General features: G+C 36.9%; 3 protein-coding genes and 1 long non-coding RNA gene across 9 annotated transcripts in view; 1 reads left to right on the top strand and 3 right to left on the bottom strand.

The window, feature by feature from the left end:
- Positions 1–442: 442 nt before the first annotated feature.
- LOC124326260 (ionotropic receptor 93a-like) lies at positions 443–7,189 on the bottom strand. 4 transcript variants are annotated; one of them, XM_046784988.1, is made up of 21 exons: positions 7,110–7,189; positions 6,963–7,044; positions 6,746–6,904; positions 6,472–6,682; positions 6,191–6,408; positions 5,970–6,098; positions 5,754–5,902; positions 4,738–5,682; positions 4,325–4,473; positions 4,182–4,255; positions 3,951–4,116; positions 3,784–3,875; positions 2,616–2,695; positions 2,458–2,546; positions 2,304–2,385; positions 2,087–2,245; positions 1,804–2,017; positions 1,510–1,727; positions 1,312–1,443; positions 1,080–1,228; positions 443–1,011 (listed from the first exon to the last, which is right to left on the bottom strand). In XM_046784988.1, the coding sequence occupies exons 2-8, from the start codon at positions 7,035–7,037 to the stop codon at positions 5,460–5,462; spliced, it is 1,164 nt and encodes a 387-aa protein (XP_046640944.1). In that variant the 5' UTR covers positions 7,038–7,044; positions 7,110–7,189; the 3' UTR covers positions 443–1,011; positions 1,080–1,228; positions 1,312–1,443; positions 1,510–1,727; positions 1,804–2,017; positions 2,087–2,245; positions 2,304–2,385; positions 2,458–2,546; positions 2,616–2,695; positions 3,784–3,875; positions 3,951–4,116; positions 4,182–4,255; positions 4,325–4,473; positions 4,738–5,459. The 4 variants fall into 4 exon arrangements, with proteins under 4 accessions (XP_046640944.1, XP_046640941.1, XP_046640942.1 ...); XM_046784985.1 differs by having other exon boundaries at positions 3,784–3,855; XM_046784986.1 differs by lacking the exon at positions 3,784–3,875.
- A 2,936-nt stretch (positions 7,190–10,125) lies between these two features.
- Positions 10,126–11,155, bottom strand: LOC124326611 (ionotropic receptor 93a-like). Its single transcript, XM_046785524.1, has 3 exons — positions 11,032–11,155; positions 10,814–10,962; positions 10,126–10,744 (listed from the first exon to the last, which is right to left on the bottom strand). The coding sequence occupies exons 1-3, from the start codon at positions 11,062–11,064 to the stop codon at positions 10,480–10,482; spliced, it is 447 nt and encodes a 148-aa protein (XP_046641480.1). The 5' UTR covers positions 11,065–11,155; the 3' UTR covers positions 10,126–10,479.
- Positions 11,156–17,433: 6,278 nt separating this feature from the next.
- LOC124326821 lies at positions 17,434–19,429 on the top strand. The gene is made up of 4 exons (XR_006915869.1): positions 17,434–17,532; positions 18,841–18,946; positions 19,109–19,211; positions 19,410–19,429. It is a non-coding gene; the product is annotated as an uncharacterized LOC124326821 (long non-coding RNA).
- A 558-nt stretch (positions 19,430–19,987) lies between these two features.
- LOC124326145 overlaps positions 19,988–22,756 on the bottom strand; it is a 41,364-nt gene continuing 38,595 nt past the window's right edge. Inside the window, exons 1-14 of one of the 3 annotated variants that reach the window (XM_046784809.1) lie at positions 22,602–22,682; positions 22,268–22,514; positions 22,116–22,199; positions 21,958–22,041; positions 21,831–21,890; positions 21,714–21,773; positions 21,594–21,653; positions 21,475–21,534; positions 21,351–21,410; positions 21,226–21,285; positions 21,084–21,155; positions 20,966–21,022; positions 20,670–20,819; positions 19,988–20,585 (exon numbers count right to left, since the gene is read on the bottom strand). In XM_046784809.1, coding sequence (XP_046640765.1) covers positions 20,140–20,585; positions 20,670–20,819; positions 20,966–21,022; positions 21,084–21,155; positions 21,226–21,285; positions 21,351–21,410; positions 21,475–21,534; positions 21,594–21,653; positions 21,714–21,773; positions 21,831–21,890; positions 21,958–22,041; positions 22,116–22,199; positions 22,268–22,514; positions 22,602–22,616 — 1,515 coding nt within the window. In that variant the 5' untranslated portion in view covers positions 22,617–22,682 and the 3' untranslated portion in view covers positions 19,988–20,139. Of the gene's footprint in view, positions 20,586–20,669; positions 20,820–20,965; positions 21,023–21,083; positions 21,156–21,225; positions 21,286–21,350; positions 21,411–21,474; positions 21,535–21,593; positions 21,654–21,713; positions 21,774–21,830; positions 21,891–21,957; positions 22,042–22,115; positions 22,200–22,267; positions 22,515–22,601; positions 22,683–22,756 lie in introns of those variants that run through there. The other 2 variants (XM_046784810.1, XM_046784808.1) reach the window with 2 other exon arrangements.

Genomic DNA, 22,756 nt, shown 5'->3' with positions numbered 1-22,756 from the left:
AGCATCACAAAAAAAAAGCCCGCCAAAAGCAAAATAGTGAGTCCACGAAATAGGGATTTTTCCTAATAAAAAATAAAGTGATACGACTGTTAAATTGGGACGCCTTGAAAGCTGAAATATGAGAATGATCTACAGCTAAATTGTAAGTATGTACATGTTTTAAACAATGCCGAATAGTTCAAATGTGTCAGGCATATTTAGAGTTTTCAGTTTTGGATAGAGAAATCTAACCTTCCATATTTTTAGTGTATTTTGAACATAAGTTTCGTGCGTCGTACAGCAGATAAGTGCAAAATGAAGTAGGCCAAAGACTTGCTACTTGCATGTCCATCGCTGTCTAAATACTTCATACACAAAGGTGAACTATAATGAATGAAATCTATAACTATAACTATAATAAACTACAATCGACTACTATTTGTTAAAGAAAATTACCGCTTCCTTGGCTTTTGGGCATTTCCAAGTTTCCATATTTCAACTCCAAAAACACAACTTGACTATACATTGAGAAATATAAGAGGCGGAATGCGGATGTGCGATTTTAAAATTGTACGGTATAAAGGTACAGACTAAATAACGACCCTCTTCGGAAAAGAAGTGGGTGAAACTCAAGACAATGAGGAAAATACTAAAATTACAACATTTAACATTAGTTGTCGGTCAATCTAAGCAACAACCTATTCAGAGATGTCCACTGGTTCTTCCCCTTCTGCTGTAATCTTAAATGACACCATTACAATTACGTTATTTGATTCTTGTTGCAACTTATTATTTGTGTGGCTAAGATGTCGCTCACGTATTGAAATGACTTTTTCCACGAGAAAAGCCAAAAAGGAAAGGCTCAATCCAACCGACAAAACTAGAAAGGCACCGGTCAAATTCTTCAGGGAGAGAGGAGTTGTTTTCTTTTTCTTATTTCCACTTTTGGGTTTTCCATTACATTGAGGAGGCATGGGGCGGATCCACGTGTCCCAGAAGTCAACGACGCCAATTTGCTGCACTTCCAAAATTCTAACAGAATAAATAAATTTAAAAAAAAATATATGAAGAGGCAACATCATGGCTGTTTACTGGGTTACCCTTGGGAAATTCTTTGAGTGTAGGGACTGTTTTTCGGTAGGGCAAGCGATATCGTGGTGCCAATGAATCCTTCTTTTGCCATTTGAAAGTTGCATTTGCCCGTCTTTTTAAAATCATTTCTGATCGCATCCTTAAGGTAAACATTTGCCTATAGTAAAGTTAACCGATTAAACAGAATTAAATTTGAATTCTTGTAGAAAGAATAAGATGGCAAACGAGTAAAATTTTTACATCAATAAACACATTTCTCAATTCCGGTTTGATAGATCGAATGCAGTCAGACACCGATACGCATCGAGAATTTGGGAAGGAATCGACTTTCTTTTGTAATGTCGCGAATATGCCCGTACTGTGATTGGTGGTCTGTTGCAAAATCAAAATTAAAACCTGTTCTTATTCTAGTGTCAATGTTGACAATTTGTTACATACCAAAAGTAAGGTATTTATAAGTCCCGTTTCTCTGACTATTAAATTGATGTCGCTACTACCAATAACGTCGTAGATTGAGTTGACTAGCGGATGACTGATTGGCGTCACAACATAAGTGAACAGAGTGGACGTGTAGGACTGGACAAAGATGAAGGCGGCCAGGATCCAAACGCTAGCGACTAGTCGGTAGGGTAATTGTTTTGATGGGCAAACGACGCCTAATTATTAAAATAACAGTAATAAGAACATTTTGATTTTAATTGTGATAGCGTAATGTCAAAGATATACAAAAACCTTGTGACAGCAAATTTCCCAAAACGTAGAGATATTCATTTCCGGTTTGCCTTTTCTTGGCACGGTGTTGGCCTCAAGTTTTTAAGTTTCCCGTCTGTGGTTCATTGTTGGGTCTAAAACCGGTACGAAATGTCGATCGACATTCCAAGTAGCGTCGAATTAAATTTAAAATTGCGATGACGCAAACGATGGATATCCCCAGTCCTAGCCATACCTGTTAATTAAATAATAAAATTTTTTCAAATTTTTAATCAAGATTAAGAGCAAATTGAAAAGCACTAACCGGCCATTGGAAAGGTTTGATGACCGAGTCTATGTTGGCCGTTTCATCTGGTACGGGGATGAGAAAAGCTAAACGATCGTAGATCCAATAAGTCGTCAGATCGACGACTTTATTGCGCTCAGGTGTTGGAATTACATCATGGACCAACAAATCGCATTGCTGTGAAATCAAAAATAATTCTTAATTTGTACCAAAAGTAAAATGAAACCTACTTAACTTGATCCCACAAATAGTTTAAAAGTCCTGGTCCTTTTTCTGATGACTCCAGTCTGAAATCTGTCACTCGAACCATCTCGTAACTGATCGGGGGATATTAAATACTGTTAAAAAAAGGCAAGAACCAACGAAATGAATTTCTTCTTGTTAGTTACGTGAAATTTAAACGTGCCGAAAGGCTTTCAATCATTGCTCCTCCTTTGAGCGGTCCAATTAGCCCTTTAGGGTTTCCCTTCCAAAGTGTCTGCAATAAAGTATGTTCATTGCCAAGTTAATTGTAACACCTAATTTTAAATTTATTGACAAAAATTACCCAGATGACGCGGAGGTGTTGGCCGTTGAGCGGGTTGGGCGTTGATGATGAGGAACCGTGAATAGAAATGGTGAGCCATCCTATTAAGAAAGGGAAAAGTAAATAAGACATCGTGAACTTGCAAATAGACTTTCAAGGTAAAGCTTCCAGATCCAACTGCACGAAAACCGCTACAAGTACAACACAGTAATACAAATCGTTGAAATAGATAACTGTTTGTTGTGGAAACGGGAAGACTGATATGAATGCTTACATAAACCACGTTAGTATAGTCAGGATTTGAAATGTTATGGATTTAAATAAATTTGCCATTCGGTATTTGTCTGTCAACTTTTCAGAAACGTTCCTACACTGTCCTTCATCGTATGTTTTAAAATTTAACGGGTATTATTTGAAAACTCGGACATAGGCCTACTTAGTTACGTGATACCGTACCCATGGGTACTTTGAAATTAGATTTACCTTTTTACTTGGGATTCATTTCGTTTTAGAATTTTTCTGGGTTATTGTAGCCGTACTGTCCAATAGATTTAAATTCCAACTTTGCATTTTGCTATTATCCTACTAAAGCCGTTACATATCAGTCAGGTACATAAATGGTTTGGGTGATATTGCGATAAATCGCCTAGGTTTTGTCTACGTTCCTTGGTGGTCTAGTTTTGTCAGGATTAATCGAAGCAAAGGAAATCAATTCGATATTCTTTTCTTTCTTCATCTCAAAATTGTTGGGTCACTTTGACTTGTTCCATACTTTGATCCTGTCAACTGTCCATAAAATATCTCACTGTTATTTTGAATTATAAATCCTGATAACGGGTAGACAAGCCGTCAACGAAAATGATTTCTGTTCGCAAAACATTGGATCTACCACGGGTGTTTGTGATCAAATGTAGTTGAAATTCAATGTAACATCGCATACGACTTGTGGTATGTACAGTATAAGTTAACTTATTTCAGTTTCAAAATTTCTAAAACAGAAATCTTGTGTTACCCAACCAGCAGCCCAACATGTCTAATACTTAGTCTTCAGTTAGCTGGCGGTGTACGCGATAACCGCAACCTAGCTCACACAAATCAGTTTCCTTGCAATTGATCATGAAAACCCCCACATTAGCACGAATAAAAATTAAGAATTCCATGATTCTCTACAATGATTGGCTATACTGACCTTAAAAGGGGAAACTTGGTAGAGACGTTGAATGCCAAAACACAAAAGTCTATTTTTGACTTTATAAAAAACCTATCAACGATTTCAACAAGCTGCCTTTAGCATAAAGAATCAGATGCCACAATGAAACATAAATATTAGAGGTTGCTAACCTGAAAATGCCTTACCAGTATTGAACGAAGTGGCATTTTCTTAATAAAGGAAAAGTTGTTGTCCACCAGCGTTATGTCCGCCAGTAAACATGTTTCCGTTGAATCATGCTGGCCAGCCATCGGATGTCTGGTCTCACTGGATTCTCTCGTGGGCATTTTTCTTTCCCCTCGGCAAAGTTTCCTATTCAGGTGGAAAAAAAAAAGAAAGAAATGAATTACAATTCGACATTCTCTTAATGCTATTACATTATGTTCATCTCAACCAGAAAATAAACCAGCGCCCTACTAATCCACTTGTGTTTTCGAAACGAACGGTCGACCTTTATGTCCACAGAATAACAAATCAATTGCTTTGTTTGGATTGAAATTTTAGTAATATTTTCCTATACCCCCAGCACGGGAAATAACCTCTGACGTTAAAACCTTCAGTTGTTTAGTGAAAGCATTATCTCAATTGTGAACGAACACTGTGGCTGATCATCAGGGATATTTTACTATTTCAAGCAACTTTTTCAATGCCTACAATTTCAACAGCAACCTTATAAATAGTTTAACACAGATTATCATACATACTAACAGCCATTGGAAATAATACCAGTGCTTTCGTATGGTAAGACCCAATTTTAACGTGAGTTATTAGAAAAGTAAATAAGTTGTAAATAACAGCCTTTCGTCATACCAAGATAAACTTAAATATGATCTGTCACACCATCAAAACCAAAATCCGACTTCATTAAATCGTCTTACTTCACAATGCTTTCTTTTTAAATTCAATAATATCAACTTTTCGAGCTTTTTATACCTGCTTGAAAATATAAAGAAATAACACCGTAACATTCCACGTGTTATTGACCTAATCTGTTATTTAACAAATTCTAACAAACAAATGAAATGAAACAATGTAACACATAACGACTTTCAAACACCTTGACTAGTGACTACAGCAATGGCTGACACTGACATGCAACAACTATCGTCATCACCGCCGCCATGATGGCAGTGTTTTGTTTTTTGTTTGTCAGTTGTTGATGTATTTTTCAAACTTATGTTTCGTCGTCCATCCATCTGTTGAGTAGTCTTTTAAAAGTAATTAAGTTAAAAGGAGTTTACCTTTTTAAAAAAAGAGTCCACCGCGGTTCTTGTTTAAATTATATAGTACACAAGGAAAAGGGTTAAAAAGAAATATGCAAACGAATAAAATTCGATTAAGAAAATTTTATTCCACCATTTTTACAAACTATTTAGCTGATGAGCAAAAGTTTTCCGCCAGAAGTTGGCAATTCAGTTCAGACACTAGATATTATAAGTCGTAGATAAATTTAAAGGGCGGAATGCGGATGAGCGAGAATAAATGCGAAAAAGAAGATGTCAAAAAGGTTCTAGTACCTAAGATTAGTATAATTATTCAATCTAAGCTAATTTTAAGGATGAATAAGGGTTCAACTTGCTGGGCAATTTCGGATTAATTAAGTCATTTGGCTCATGCTCCAACCTTGATGTTTTGCGCGTACCTTTGTGATGTCATTAACGGATAGAAATAATGTTTTCTCCGAGAAAAGTCAAAAAAGAAAAGATTAGTCCAACAAATAAAACTATAAATGCGCTAGTTAAATTTTTCAGGGAAAGTGGCGAAAGTTTCTTTTTCTTGCTTCCACCACTTTGTGGTTTTCCATTACACTGCGGAGGCATGGGGCGGAACCACGTGTCCCAGTGGTCGATGAGGCCAATCTGTAGCAGTTCCAATATTCTTTTTCGATTGAAACAACGAGTGAACACTTGAATGAAAAAGCAGACGTCTTTGGCCTTCTATTAACTTACCCCTGGGAAATTTTTTGGGTGTAGGGACTGTTTTTTGCCAGGGCAAACGACGCCATGGTACTGATGAAACTTTCTTTTGCTAATTGGAAATTGCATTGGCCCTTCTTTTTGAAATCTTTTCTGATTTCATCCATTACAAAAGCCTTTGCCTAGTCAATAATTAATCAATTAAAAATGAAAACAATTTTTGTAAATAGACTTGAATGTGTAGCTTACATCAACGAAAACATTTCTTGAACCTGGTGTCATCAATTTGGTGCATTCAGACGGAGATACACATCGAGATTTAGGGAAAGAATCGAGTTTCTTTTGTAATGCCGCGAATAGTCCCGTGTGATTGGTGGCCTGTCTCACGTTAAAAAATTATAAGTTCCTCAGGCTGTTTTTTCATTTTCATTATTCGTGCTCTGTGAATATTCATTGATTTTATGACTTGCCAAAAGTAACGTATTTAAAAATCCTGTTTCTCGGACGAGTAAATTGATGTCGCCACTGTCAACAATGTCATCGACAGAGTTAATTAGCGGTGGATTGATTGGCGTCACAACGTAAGTGAACAGAGTTGAGGTGTAGGACTGGACGAAGAAGAAAGCGGCCAGGGTCCATACGCCAGCGACTAGTCGAAAGGGTAGCCATTTTGATGGGCAAACGCCACCTAATTTTAAAAAAAATACCTCAAATGAATTGTGACGGCAATGAATATTCAAAGGCTGTGAACCTTGTGAAAGCAAATTGCCAAAAACGTAGAGGTACTGTTTTCCGGTTTGCCATTTTTTGGCACGAATTTGATCATCGTTCGTTAACTTTCCGGGCAGTGGTTTATTGTTTGGTCTTAAATCCGTAATGAATGCGGATCGATATTCCAAGCGCTGAATTAAATTTAAAACTGCGATGACGCAAACGATCGATACCCCGATGGCTAGCCAGACCTTTTAATGGAATAACGAAGGCTGTTGAACGTGAAAAAATATAGGAATTATAAGGTACAGTACCTTCCACTGAAATGGTTTGATAACTGAGTTTATGTTGGCCGTTTCATCAGGTACGGGAATAAGGAAAACTAAATCCCCGTAATACCAATAGGTTGTCAGGTCGACGATTCTATTGCGCTGGAAGGTCGGCAACACATCTTGTGCCAGCACATCGCATTGCTGTGAAATACAAAAATAATTCTTAATTTGTACCAAAAGTAAATTAAGCCACCTTTACTTGATCCCACAAATAGTTAAAAAGTCCTCGTCCTTTATCTGATGGCTCCAGTCTGAAATCTGTCACTCGCACCATTTCGTACCTGACATGGAGGATTATACAAAAAGGTAAAAAAGCCATCGAAATGAAATTCTTTGATTTAGTTACGTGAAATTTAAACGTGACGACAGGCTGTCTAGAATTATCCCTCCTTTCAGCGGTCCATTTAGTCCTTTGGGGTTTCCACTCCAAAGTGTCTGCAATAAAGTATTTAATGCCAAGTTAATCTTCGTTGCAATATCTATTGTAAAATCATTGATAATAATTACCCAGATGACGCGGAGGTGTTGACCGTTGAGCGGATTGGGCGTCGATGAGAAACTGCAAATAAAAAAGGAGAGTTAAAAGGACATTTTTAAAGAAATGTAGAAGCTTCCAGACTGTCCATATAAAGGATAACTTTTTGTGTGCCAAGAACGCTTAAGTTTATGCGTTTCGTTACCCAGATGATACCAAAGTGTTGGCCATCGAATTTGGCGTCGCTAAACAGGCGCCACGGTGCAAAGTGACGAGTGCTACAGTGATCAGCATTAAAAAAGTTGGAGCTAAATGAGCCATTGAGGGTCAGCAGATGGATCAAATTTAATTGAGTGCCAACTAAAGTAAATTTTGTTACAACTCCAATCCCTCCAATCTTCACTGGCTCAACTTTTGTTAACGACTGATCACATCTCAATGCTAAAGAAAGAAGCTTTCCTTGATTTTTCTTCGGTTCAAAAACACAACAATACATGTCATAATCAAAGGGTTGCTGTGGAAACGCATCGGCCTTTTTTAAACTTGGATATCGACAATTCCGCTCCGCTGCGTTGAATTCTAGAGTGAAAATTCGCTGGCTCATCAAACTGATGCGACTTTGTTCAGACCTGCCGCATTACTAAGTCCAGTTGTGTTTCTGCCACGTCAATCAGCAACGTCAATGATTAATGAGTTTGTAAAAATAGGATCGACTGGTTGTGATCGAGGACAGTCGAAATACAATGAGTATTCTTACGACTAACTTACGGTATGCATTTCTTAACTTTTGAACTTTCAAATTCGTATGAAATAAATCAAATTGCCATTAACCGCCCAACACAAGTTTGAAAAACGGCAAAAGTTAAGACTATTTTTTGAATTTTCGTTCTGTTTTACGTTATTCTATGAAAAATTGATTATAAAAATTGTCTTTACCTTTATTTAGTTTGCTGGCCTGCCTGGCCATTAAATTAAACGATATTTTCCTTCAAAAGCTGTTCAAAGTTGCAGTCCGCCAGAGTCCAGAGTCCAGAGGCTAGAAGCGATAAAGTCAAAAACACTGAAACATTAACACAAAAACTAGATAAATAATATAATAATAATTAATTAATATCCAACGATTATCACGATAATATTGGAGATAGATGACAGAGACATTATCGTGAATTTGTTCTTTGGAAGTTAAGACCCAACCCAACTTATGAATGGACGGATAGAAGATGCTCATCATAATTTATGGAATTTTTTTTATAAAAATGGCAAATCAACGGTAGAAAAAAAAAAAAGGAAAATTCTAGTCTTCATTTAGTTCCGGAACCATTTCCATCACCAACTCCTCTCTTGATTTGATATACATCACCACCCTTTGATATGGCCACTAGTGTTTAAATGCAAGGTTATGGGCTACATTTAAATTGCGACTGGGAAATTACCTTCAGAATCTCTCCACATACATGCTCTAACTATTCATTAAGGTTTATACTATCCCCAAATGTGCTTAAATAATCAATCGTCTTATACGTTCCAAATAATCGCAACCCTTAACAATTGTCCGGATCTTTTGGGTTACGACTTACTAAGTCAAGGTTCATCGATGCATAGGAAAATCAATTTGTCGTGCTTCTCCTTCGAAATGAATTATTGGCTTCGTCTTGTTTCTTCGATACTGCGTCGACCTTCTGAATATCTGTTATTTTGAATTCTGAAATTCACTTGCTCGGAAAACCGATGCTCAACGACATTGTCGCATTCGTTAAGTTTTCTCATTTTCTGTCACGTCAACCTGCAATGAAAATGATTAATGAGTTTGAAAATTTTAGATTGACTGGCAATGACCGAATTCCTGTAGGCCTATGCTATTGCGTCTGATTATTTCTAATCGAAAGTCAACAAGGGCTATCTGGTGAAACACAAACTAGATTTCAATAATCTGCTTGAAGCATGAAGAATAATAAGAAGCGACAATGAAAAAGAAATAATAATAAAGGAATCTAAAATATATCTATGTGACAACTTCGACTTTTGTCAATGTAATTTCTATGGAGAAACTGAACGTGGAAAACAGGAATATTTGTTCCTTATATCTCACATTGTTCGTTTAATCTTATGTTAGCAAATAACTATAACGACACCTGTTACCGTTACAAGTAGGGTGTGACATTAGAGGATGCATCATCAGTATCCGGTTCATTGAGGGTGAAAGTAAGTTGTCTAGAGACAGAGCTCGTAATCCAAAAGAAAACAAAATAACAGAGATTTACCTAACAGACATTGTAAACGAGGATTTTCATGCCAATGCTTTCTTTACAACCATGGCAGGAGTGCAGGACCTATCTTTAACAAAAGATTTATTTAGAAACAAAAACTATAGTGTTTCCGAGATAATAACCATCACACTCATGCCAAGATAAAAATAAATATGGAGGCTGTACAGGCTATTCCACACAGTCAACACCTCAAATCTTAAAAATATTTGCACAGTCAGCAAAAGATCAGATAACATGAGCATGCTCTTTTCTTTTTAGAAGAAAATTCTGTTGACCCGTACGTGATTTCTAACTAAAGTGAAATACCTCTAATACTTTCGTGTGCAATGTGACTTGGTTTTGAGTTTTAGACATTACATCGTAGTCTGTGACCACAGTCTTTCGTCCTTCACTGGTCACCACCATTGCCGCCATGACCGCATGACGGCAGTGTTTTGTTTTCTGTCTTCAAAACAGCTGACTGTAAAAATTAATCCCCAATCAGCAACCAAATTGCAAATTTGGGTATTATCATTTTATTCAAGTCAACCACGAAGTTGACTTCTTTCTTAAAGCCAACTTATATTGATAATGTTGACGTAAATATAGACAGAGAAATCAAACTTTAACGGGTAATCCTGTAATTGTTTTGATAGTTTATTTTAAGCTTATGCTTCATAGTCCAACTAATGATAGGTGCATGATTAAATATTTAAAAGCGAAAAGATATACGAGTTAATCGTGGTACTTGTTCAACTAACATTTTACGCAAGTGCTTATCAATTATTAACTATCGTTTACCATTTCATCAAGAAAATATCCATTCCGCCTTTATGCGATCGCCTTTTAGCTGATTCTGAGCATTTCGAAAAGTTTCCCCATATATCAGATGTGTGCGAGTTTTAATTCTACCTACAACCTATACTATTCCAAGGATAAACGGGGGTTCTTTTTCTTCTGTTATCTTACGACACCTACACGAATTTGTAATTTTTTTAGTGTCGTTGCAACCCATTAACTTTGCGACTGCGACTGCGACATTTAGAGACAGAATTGATTTTTTCGATGAGGAAAACTAAAATGGAAAGGCTCAGTCCAACAAGTAAAACTAGAAATGCACCGGTCAAATTTTTCAGGGAAAGAGGCGAAAGCTTCTTGGTCTTGTTTCCATTTGGGGGTTTTCCATTACATTGAGGAGGCATGGGGCGGAACCAAGTGTCCCAGTGGTCGATGAGGCCGATCTGCAGCAGTTCCAATATTCTATTTTGATTGAAACAAATGTTATATAACTTGAATGAAGAAGCGACATTTAAGTTTTTACTTTCTTACCCTTGGTTTATAGTTGGCGTGTATGGACTGTTTTTCGGAAGGGCAAACGAGGCTGTGGCGCTGATGAAACTTTCTTTCGCTATTTGAAAGTTGCATTTGCCCGTCTTTATATAATCTTTTCTGATTTCATCTAATACAAAAGCCTTCGCCTATAGTCAATAGTTAATCAATTAAAAATGAAAACAATTTTTTTAATTAGACTTGAATGTGTAGCTTACATCAACGAAAACATTTCTTGAACCTGGTGTCATCAAACGTATGCAATCAGACGGAGATACACATCGAGAATTCGGGACTGCATCAAGTTTTTTTCGCAATGTCGCAAATAGTCCCGTGAAATTGTTGGTCTGTCTCATGTAAAAATGAAAATGAACTTTGATCATTATGCTCTTTGAATTTATTTACGTTTTTGACTTGCCGAAAGTAACGTATTTAAAGATCCCGTTTCTCTGACAAGTAAATTGATGTCGCTACTGCCAGCAATGTCGTAGACTGAATTGATTAGTGGCTGATTGATTGGCGTCACGACATAAGTGAAGAGAGTCGACGTGTAGGCCTGGACGAAGAAAAAAGCTGCCAGGGTCCACACGCCAGCGACAAGTCGGTAGGGTAGCCATTTGGATGGGCAAAAACCACCTTTGAATTAAATTATACATGTGAGCTGTGGCTGGCTGTAATCGAAGAGTAATTAACGATGTTATGAAAGCAACCTTGTGACAGCAAATTGCCGAAAACGTAGAGAAATTGATTTTCAGTCTGCCATTTTTCGGCTCGTGGTTTGTTACCAGTTTTAAAATTCATTTCGAATGCGGATCGATATTCCAGGTAGCGCTGGAGTAAATTCAAAATTGCAATGACGACAACGATCGATACCCCGATTAATAGCCAGACCTGTTGATCGAATAAACTGGTGTTGCTGAATGCCGAAAATTTAATAATCAATTGAAAGGTATTATATACAAACCGGCCATTGAAACGGTTTGATAACTGAGTTGATGTTGGCCGTTTCATCAGGTACGGGAATGACGCAAACTAAATTCCCGTAATACCAAGGCGTTGTCAGGTCGACGATTTTATTGCGCTGAGGTGTTGGCACGACATCTTGGGTCAGCAAATCGCATTGCTGCAAAATAAAAAAATAATTCTTAAATTTTACCTACAGCACGCTATATATTAAGATAAAGATGCGAATCAGATGAAATTGTATCATAATAGAAAAATAGAACCAACTCAACTTGATCCCAAAAATAGTTGACAAGTCCTCGTTCTTTTCCAGTTGGCTCTAGTTTAAATTCCGTCACTCTAACCATCTCGTATCTGGCATTGAGTAAGTATTAGTTAAAGAAGGCAAAGAAATAAAATTCTGAATTTTTTATTTTTTATTAGTTACGTGAAATTGAAACGTGACGATAGGCACTCTAGCATTACCCCTCCTTTAAGTGGTCCATTCAATCCTTTGGGGTTTCCACTCCAAAGTGTCTGCAACAGAGTATTTGATATGCCAAGTTAATCTCAATTTTCGTAAACAATGTAATATCATTCACTGTTATTTATATTACCCAGATGACGCGGAGGTGTTGGCCGTTGAGCGGATTGGGCGTCGATGAAGACCCGCCAATAGAAAATGTGGACCAAATGAACAATATTAAGAAAAGTAAATAAGTGAAATAAGACATGGTGAGCCCGTGAGCCTGCAGATGACTATCTTTCTACGACGCGCTTCTGGATGCAATTGCATGGAAAACGCTGGAAGTACAACTCCTTAAATCGAGTTTGATTTGACTGTAAGTAAAAATTATCGCTGACGTAGAACAAACTGATTTGTTGTGGAAACGAGAGGACTAACAGATATATACGTCTTTGTTAACATTGTATGATAGTCATGTTTGAAATGTGCCAACGATTGATGTAAATTTCCCATTCAGGATCGAACATCATAGCACAATTAAAAATTAACGGGTGTTATTTCGGATTGACATAATGTACTTGCATAGGTACGGTCTTCAGCGGTCCTTTGAATTGAGATTTATCGGAACCGCGATCGGAAATTTCGATTTTGAATTCAAATGGCATCAGCTAAGGAAATGTTTCGTTATTTGTAGTACCGGTATAATGTCCAAAAGATTCAAATTCTTTTGGTCCTATTTTGCTAATAGTACAAGACTATAATGTATTTGAATTATTTAACCCTCCCACCGACGTCAAACATAGCAAGATAGCTAGTAAATCATCAACACATTTGAATGAGACTCTATACACGGCGTCAAATAATCTCAAACTCTTAGAAATTATCCGGATCTTTCGACGGTATTACGACTGAAATTCAAGGTTCATCGATGCACAAGAAATCAAATTTGTCAGCATACTTCTCCTTATTCTAAATGAATGATTCGCTTCGACTTGTCTCATACTTTGCCTTCAGATGGCCAACTGTCCGCATGTCTTACTACTGTGATTTTGAATATTTGCTCCTGCATATTGCTGAATATTGCACTTGCAGAAAACCGATCGTCAGCGATATTGGTCGATTTGTCAAGTTTCATTTTCCGTATACCATCAACCGGCAACCAGAATGACTGATGAGTTTGGAAACATTGAATCTACCGGTATTAATGTATGGCCAAGTACACTCGAATTTCAATGTTTAAATACGAATATGAGTTCGACAACATTGGATCGACCGGTGGCGGCGGAATACAGTCAAAATTCAATGCTCATCTCGTACCTGTACGAAATACGGAATATGTGATGGATAGAAATTCCTATACGACCAAAATCCTGTATGCTATTATGACGTGTTATTAATATTTCCAATCGAAAGTTAACAAGAGCGATCTGGTGAACCACAAGCGACGATGTTGAGAGCCAACTGGACGAATAAGAAAACTTTTGACTGTACTGAAATAATATGACAAAGTTTTTGCATCGATTTCAGTCATCTGCATTTAGCAGGAAGAATAAGAAGCGACAATTATGAAACATACAAATAATAATTAAGATTGTCTAACCTGATTATTGCCAGCAATGGAATGGGGATACTACAACTAATACTAAATTACAACTATAAGATGATATAGAAATGGATGGTAGGCCTAATGCAATTAGAGCGTTTCGTTAGACAATATGATAGCAGTGATGCTGGCGGTGATGGGTGTGATGCGCACAAACTGACGGGAATGATATGCCAGGCGGTTTGTTAGCATGGGAATAGTTTGACAAAGAATAAGCTCCCTCAGCCCTACTCTTTTGTTATTCCGCTGGGCTTTTGAAAGAAAATATTTACGACTGGCTTCACTGGGGTGAATTCTCTAATTTGTCGTCTCTATTGTCTGCCGTGCGAATAAGTAATCCAGTTGAAATGGTTCCATAAACAAGCCCAAAAGCAGAATCAGCTCACCTTGAACTTGAATGATTACGTTTACAAATTGATCGCCTGCAGCTCACGAGGTTCCAAGTTAAAATAGAGAAAGACATTTCAAAACAAAACAAACGACAAAAGAAAAGAAAATCAAAATATCCCAAGGATGGAAGAAACTCGAATTTGTTTTCACTGCGACGTCAGGTGAAGACTTTCGCGTGTGCTTCCATGTCCGCTATTAGGCTTAACCCGTCAGACGCCGACTGCCGTTTGATGTGAGATACATTTACTCGTATACGTGATGAAAGCTTAAATAACAGTCAACGGTTTGTTTTGCTGGTTACCATATGGAACAAAGTTCACCAGGGAAAAGTGCACAATCGGCGCCGATGCTCTTGTTAGTTGCTGTAGTACTCTCCATTTGTTCCACACACTCATTTCCATCACGTTCAAAGAAGAAAGAGGAATATTCAAAAGCACATCAAAAAGAGACCTAACAGCTCAGCTAAATATTACTTAAGACTTTTTAAATAATGCACATTCTTCCTCATTTAAAAAAGTTGTGATTGATTAAATCAGGACGGTGTCGCCAACGGAATATGAATTGCCATTTTGCATGGGAAACCTTCTCGATAAGAAGCGATACTATTACGTTCAAGAGGCCAAAGAATAGTATTACGACAGCAGCCGTTTAATGACTAAATCGGGATCGTGCCAACTGCTGAATTACACGACTGAGCGTCTAGTCGAGTGTCTCGACACCCTTCGTAATCGGCAACCGTTTGATGGGCCATTGTATTTGCTATTCATGGGCGATTCAATAATTCGCCAACAGTTTCTCAATTTTGTCAGGGTGAATAATACAATCAGATTGGGGGGAAACTGTTATTGACTGATGAATTAATTTGAATTAGGTGATGCCAGATTACAACCTGATAATGCACCCAAGTAACGCTCCTCTACTGTTGCAAGATGACATGCAAGTGACAAGTAAAATCTTTGGACTGCGACTCTCGTTTAAATGGCAGCCCTTTCTCAACAGCTGGCACTGCAATAGGTAAATTCTACTCCAAGTGGAAGACCCTCCTTTATTTTGCTAAGTATACTATGCAATACGTCAAATCGGGGCCTTGTTTGGAATCTCTCTGTTTGGAATCACAGGTATGGCCCTGTGGCACATGTTGCGCGTACAACACCGCTATTATACGAAGGAAAATTGACGGAACTGGCCCCGGTCCTGGCCCAGTTGTCGAATGTCACTCGAGTCATTTGGCTCAATCAATATCCGACAATCGAATTCTACGGCGCAAATAATTCCACCAACATGCAGCAGATTCATTCAGGGAAGGTACACGGCTACAACACATCCGTCAGGCGCATTCTACTCGAGTGAGTCTGGAATGTATATACAATTTATGACATTACGACAATAGTAACATTTTCTTCGATAGAAATACCGTTTGCAAAAGGTTAACAAATATTATCCGAACTCTTTTTGATTTCCAACTCAACCAAAATACAACGAAACAAACCTATGAGAAGGTCTCCCACGCATAGGTCTGCAAAAAGTAACGTATGATGCACTTTCACAAATATTTCAACAACATAACTTTAAATGGTTTTCTTAGTTTCTTGACTTGACGCCAAGAACTTTTTTTACAGAACAAAATTATTAAATTGAAGGTAAAAAGAGTGTTGAAGGTATAGGTGAATGTCAACTAATTAAAAATCCTACACGCCAAAAACTGAAAAAAGGTTGTCTATGGCAAGTCGCATCCGGCCATTAAGTGGTAATACTTATGTTACTGTCTTCATCTTTCTACCGCTTCAATGTAGCAGCACTCGAAACTTGCAAAGTACAGTTTACGAATGAAAAGTACTATTTCATTTTATTGTTATTCAAGTGACGATTCCCGCCTATTTCCGTCCCGAAAAAAAATACCCTCAACCGACCTAATATCTTGACGTTACCTTCTCCTGCTCTTGTTAATAATTATGAGACCATGAAAAATTGTAGGAACGTAAGTTGGGCCCTACCTTGAAGCCTTGGAATTATCGCTAGACATCTCCAGGTGTTCGTGTTCCATCCGCAGAGGGTGAGGGTGGGGACAAGAAGAAAATAGGAGGGGAAGGACGTCCTCGTGAATACATTCACCCTCACATGAATGTACACGAGGAAAGAGGAGCGGGGATTTCATGAAAGGTAAAGAAGAAATAAGTCGCTTGCTATTCGTTCAATCAAAAGGAATGCATTTCACCTACAAATAAAAAAGAGAATTGGCTATAAAAATGTTTAAGTTATCCACAAATAGGTAAATAAATCTCAGCGCAAACACCTAAAAATTATATGTTCAACTGTCTATACATCCATTTCAAATTGGCTGACTGCAGCTCTACTAAAACCTGTAAAAGTTTTTCTTTACTCGTGGGAGGTGAACCTGCATAACACACAGAATAAATTCATTTGAAATACCTAGGAAGTAAAATCCTCGCATAACCTAACCTTAAAATATCAACACGCCACAGTTTCTACAGCTGCCATCTCCTAAAATCAATAAGATTTGTCTTTAAAAATTTAGTACAGGAAGTAGCGGAGTTGGATAGGTCGTCATCTGTTGATTTGAGTCAATACGCTAGTACCTATGTTCGACTCTCCTGGGAACCATAGCTACATTCTCACATAAATGCCAAACTTACCCGATGTTTAAAATTTTTTTACTTATTTTCAGCCTTGGCCACCACGTTATGATTAACCGTGACCATTTATGTGTAATTTTGCGGGAAACAGGAATTTAAAATGTGACTTTCTGAATTAATGTTTCTGATTAAAAGAGAAGCTGACTTTATGGGGTGGGAGGGAGTGATTTACATTAAAATTGTAATCAATATCAATCGATTGATTTTCTCCCCAAAAACCGAAACAGGAAAATTTTAGAGTTTGATGTTAATAATGCTAATAAGATCCTTATAAGGATCTTATTATTCCCTCTTGGCTTCCAAGAAGGTCCAATGGAGGGTCTTATTGTGATGGCGGTTCTTTCGGTTTAAAACGGGGATTAGTCTTGTTGAGACGAACTTTAAGATACTTAAAACAATCCCGATCCCTGCGATCCGCTCAGCGGATGTCTAGCGTGGCTGAGAAAACCCTTGAGAAAACCGCTTTGATCGTTTTTGAGCGGTTTGAATTTAGAGGAGGTTTAGGAAAATCGATTTTTAACAATTTCTATCGATATCTTAAAAATGAGTGTCGTCTGCTGCTCTCGTTTTACTTGAAAGTTTAGAAGAAGAGACGAATGTTTAAGATTACAAAGAAAACGGAACAATCGCTTTATTGGAAAAGTTTTTGTACGTAGAGTCGTAGGTAAAAGTCTAGTTTAGTGACCTAAATCTACACTCTTTTGCTACAGCACAACACCACAACACAGCGGCATAACATCACACTATCACAATATCACCTAACAGTATCACCCTACAATACCACACTACATCGATGATTGAACACTACATTTTACACTTAATTACATTACACTACCTAATCACAACACCACATCACCACGACAGACACAATTCAACTTTACCAAAAAATTACTAAGAAAACTGGTGTAGCTAATTATTAAACTACTGTAGGAAACAAGAAAGTAGAAGAATATAATTAGAATTCAACTTTAAACAAATCGAGACAAGAGGTCTTTACCTCGCTAATATCAAAAATCAAATGGGGGTGATCAGCAGACGATTTGCAGAGCTGCCATGTTGACAATAGCGAAATTTAACATTTTACTTATCCCCCTTTAAATTACAATTACTCCAAACAATGTACATTTTTTAAGTTGAAAATTCAAATGCAAAAAAAGAAATCTCAGGGAAGTAATTGCAGTCGTCGAAATATATGTTATTTCGATTTTTTTTTCCAGTGAAATTCTAAATGGGAACAAATACATTCTCACTAGGCAACGCTGTTAGTGGCGAAGAAGTCGATTTACTAGTTCTGGAAAAAGAGGCTGGGGGAGATAAATTTGAATATTTTACTTAAATAGCTTTCTCGTTTGTCGTTGATCTCCCTTCCCATCTTTGCGTATTAAACAAAAATTGACAACGCAAAAAACGCCCCTCTAACAAAAAGAAAAAAAAATCAGTATGAGCTTGTTCGTCCAGCAATGTGGTGGGCAATTCCTGTTCTTTAGTTAAAGGTATACGTTAAAAAACTTGGGGAATATTGTTAAAATCAATTTGATTAGTTGTACATTTGTTATGTTTGCCTCTCTTCATCAGTTAAGAATTTATAACAATATTTTTTTAAAATTAGTAGACTTTGGAATTTTGTTAAAATCAATTGGTTTGATGTAAATGTAAATGCCTAAATGGTTAATTTTTGTCTCTTATCAGTTATCTTAAGGGTTAAAAATAATCGTAAAATCAACATTTAGGTTCAATGGTTCATGTAAAATTGTTTTAAAAGTCGGTTTTGCGTGTAGCATCTGTAATGTTTACTGTGAGTGTATAGTGATTTGGTGTTATGATGTAGTGTAGTGATGTAATGCAGTAATGTAGTGCGCTTATTTAGTGTGATAGTGTAGTTTACCAATGTAGTAGTGTAGTGTTGTGGTGTTGTTCTGTAACAAAAGAGTGTAGATTTAGGTCACTAAACTAGACTTTTTCCGAGTCGTAGATCTACGCGAAAAATAGCACAGCAAATAAAATTACGAAAATGTAGAAAGTAGAAGTTTGGTGTCGCGGCCCTCATGTCATGTCCTCCACTCCATGCTGTTTAGCAGGTAAATAAAACTAAGAATTTGAATGCCCATGATTATGGGGGCTTGAATAGAAGAGTTAAACCTATTGTGTTAGTTTCTGACTAGCATTTATCATGTAAGCCCCTGTCAATGCATGGCAGTTTGTTTGCACTAATCTTCTCCTTTCGTAACCTTCTCGTGCAGATTTGAGGCCTGAGCTAGTCGTCACTACCACAAAATATGCAAGTGTTGCTTGTGCTGGAATTGATCTGCCTCCAGCAACAATCTCATGAAATCGCTGTATAAGGTATATTGATTTGTGTTACTTTTATTCCTGCGGCCCTGCTAGATTTTTTAATGATTCAGACTCACACAAATGCAGTGTTTTAGATTGAAACCTTAAATTCTCATATTGATTTCAAGTTAGGGTTAGTGTCTCATTTTCAACTTTTACTTGTTGTTTCTGTCAATATTTGTCGTAACACAATTTGTATTTTTTAATCAGATAAACAACATCCCGTTGGATCGATGTCGGCCGAGTTACGGATCAATTCTTCCCCTTTATTTTAATTCCCTCTATCCTCGTGTACACCCATGTGTGTGTGGTGGATTTCACTATTCAGCGGATGGATCACTTGCTGGATGCCTGGCCGTAAATTTACCAGGCTTAAAGGTAGGACACAATTGATCATTATTCTTCCTTTTTGACTATTAAGTGGCGTTGTTTATCAATCGCGACATAATATGGAGTAGAATTATTATTCCTGGGCTAGGCTGTTGGCCGTTTCCTCTTACCGTTTTTGTTTACTCACGTCAGTCGTCAGGGGTGGCTCGGTTTTGTTAATCACATCTTTAATTGTCTGTGGATTAACAAACAAATTCCAAAATATTTTTACTTTAATCACTTCTAGCAGAGTGCAGCAACTAGAAGTTTTTGTGATCAAGTGGGATCTATATTACCGCCACACACCTCCTCGTTTACAGGCCAACACTTTAGAGATGTGTTTGGTGTGAATAAGGATCGCCTAATTTGAAACGAATAAGGACGCAACCGATTGCCACATACTTATATGGTCCTGCTCATTTTAATTCTTCTCTCACGTATATTTCCGAAAAAGTTTTCATTAACCAATTAATGTGAGCTACTATGTTGTGTCAGCTATGAAAAACATTGATGTCCAGTAAAGACAGAAATTACTACTCAAGATTAGGAATTTTCAGAACAGAAAAAAGAATTAAACCGTTAATTCGTTTTGCGCGATAAAAACACCGAAAAAGTTAGTGTAGAAATGTAGATCGCTATCGTGAATGGCTCCTTCTGTCAAGACTAGTCTAACTTGGTCGCCTTTGAGGAGTTCCAATGTAGCGTGGAAAGCGAAAGTCTTAAACTTATTGTCACCGTACCCTTCTCCAACTCTGGACCAATCCACTGTTGCATTTTTCACCTCCAACACAACTCTTGCGAGGGCACCGTTATCACTAAGACCTGAAAAACCGAAAAAATATTTTCCTGGTGCAGGAGCGACGAATACTCCGGAAGGGTCCAATGCCTTTCCATCATTGAGTCTGATTAAATCAAACGGAACGACGCTGCCGACAGTCGAATAGCTAGTTGTCCGTTGAGCTTGGAAATAAACAGGTGCCGATTTTACATCGACGATACCAATCCATTTTTGCAAACCTGCGTTTCACAATATAAAACAAAAGAGTGATTGCAGAACATTGTGGTATAACTAAGCTCTTAATCGAATTGCAAAGTCTATACCTGCATCGTTTGATTTAGAAAAATCGCAGTAGACGTTTTGGACTTGTTTGCTGATCATAACGGAGTAGATTCCGCTTTTGACGAATCCGAAAGTTTTGAGGTCTTCACATGAGGTGGGGATTGACCCATTAGAATTAGGACTCGTAAGCACTGGGGAATATTAATTTAAAAAAAAAAATCTGAATGGTTTATCGATGTGTTAACTTCATTTTTATAAAATATTTAAACTGATCAAAGTTGATTTTCTTTTTTTTTAAATTCTTATTGAGTTAAAAAATAAAATTGTAAAGCATTACCTTTCAACTTTGAAACTTCTAAATTCGTTGCTTCCAGGTCTGATTTTGAGGCTTTTGCTGTGAATAGTTTTCTAAAATTAAATTACATAACATTAATTTAAATCCATTTAATAAATACTGTTCAATGCTGCAGTCCCGTTAGTAGTAAATTTTGCGACGGCGCTATCCAGTTCTTCTTTTAAGGCTTTCGCTATAACATTAGAAACAAATAGATTTTGAAAATTATTAATTGAAAGGTAAATAAATTTTAATGCCATTACCATCCAATGCTGTAGTCAATTGTTCGACGGCTTCCTCCAGATCTTCTTTTGAGGCTTTTGCTGTTAATCGTTTCCGATAATTAGTTTACCTAACGTTAACTTGAAAAAATAACAGATTTAAATACTGTCCAATGCTGCATTCAACTGTTCCTCGGCGCTAACCAGTTCTTCATTTGAAGCTTTGGCTATAAATAGTTTACCATAATCAATTGACGTAATATTTATCTAAATTTCGATCAATTGAAATACCGTCCAATGCTTTTGTCAATTGTGCAACGGTGCCAACCAGTTCCCCTTTTGAAGCTTTTGCTATAAATAGTTTTCGAAAATTGATTTACAAAACTGAAATTTACATAAAATTTAAATACCGTCCAATGCTGCAGTCAATTGTGCAACAGTGCCATGGAATTTTCCTTTTGAGACTTTTTCTATAAATAATTTTCCAAAATAATTTAACATTTATTTAAATTAAAATAGATTAAAAATACCATCCAATGCTGTAGTCAATTGTCCAACAGCGTGATCCATTTCTTCTTTAAATGTTTTTTCTGTAAAGAAATGTTCGATAATTAATTTACAACAATTTTAAATTTTGATTTAAACACCGTCCAATGCTGCAGTAAAATGTGAAACGGCGCCATATAGTTCTTCTTTTGAGGCTTTTGCTGTAAATAATTTTCAGAAATTAATTTACACAATATTATTTTCAATTTCGATAAAATTATTAAACACCTTTCAGTGCTGCACTCCATTGTGAAAGAGCGCTGTTAGTTTTGTCTAGATCTGCTTGTGCAGCTTTCGTTGCATCATTTGCTTCTATGAACAATTTTTGAAATTTATTTCCGGCAACATATAATTCATTTAAATTGCGGACAAAATAAAATGTATACTTGTCAGTGCCTCCATCAAATCAGAAACCTGTTTTTGCGTACTGGATAAATCTGCGTTAGTTTTTTCTAATTTGTCATTTGTATCTGCAATGTTGAAAGTTTTATTAAATTTCCAATTTGTTTTGGGAAAATAATATGGCTTTATTTCAGACCTTTTAGTTGACTTGCTAAGCTGGCAGTCGTAGCTTCAATTTGTTTATTTAGTTGTAAGGAAATGGCACTCAGACTTAAAGCATCCCTAATGTTCTGTGGACTTCCCAATCGACCAGTTGCTCTAGCTGCTCTTATTTGTTTAGTCGGTTGACTCAAGAACGTAGAAGTGTAGGGATTGTAATCAACATTATTTAGGGGTAACTGGCCATAGACAGCACAGTGCCAAATCCAAACAAACACAACCAACTACACATGGTTTAATTGAAGAAAGAATAATTGACAATCATGTCAATAGTTAATCGCTAAATGTGTCTACTTAAATGTCAAACTTACCGATAGTTTTGTCATTTTTTTTTTCTTATTTCCTTGAATAACAAACTGAAAATTTCGATCGGGGGATCTCAATGGTCCAAATGTTTTATGTCAACTAAAAATATCGAAAGAAATGCAACCTTTATATTGATGGGATTTACCATGTCGATTTGCCA

The sequence above is a fragment of the Daphnia pulicaria genome, chromosome 2 (genome assembly GCF_021234035.1).
Source record: "Daphnia pulicaria isolate SC F1-1A chromosome 2, SC_F0-13Bv2, whole genome shotgun sequence".
NCBI classification, from domain to species: domain Eukaryota; kingdom Metazoa; phylum Arthropoda; class Branchiopoda; order Diplostraca; family Daphniidae; genus Daphnia; species Daphnia pulicaria.
This window is presented reverse-complemented; position numbering and strand designations above follow the sequence as displayed.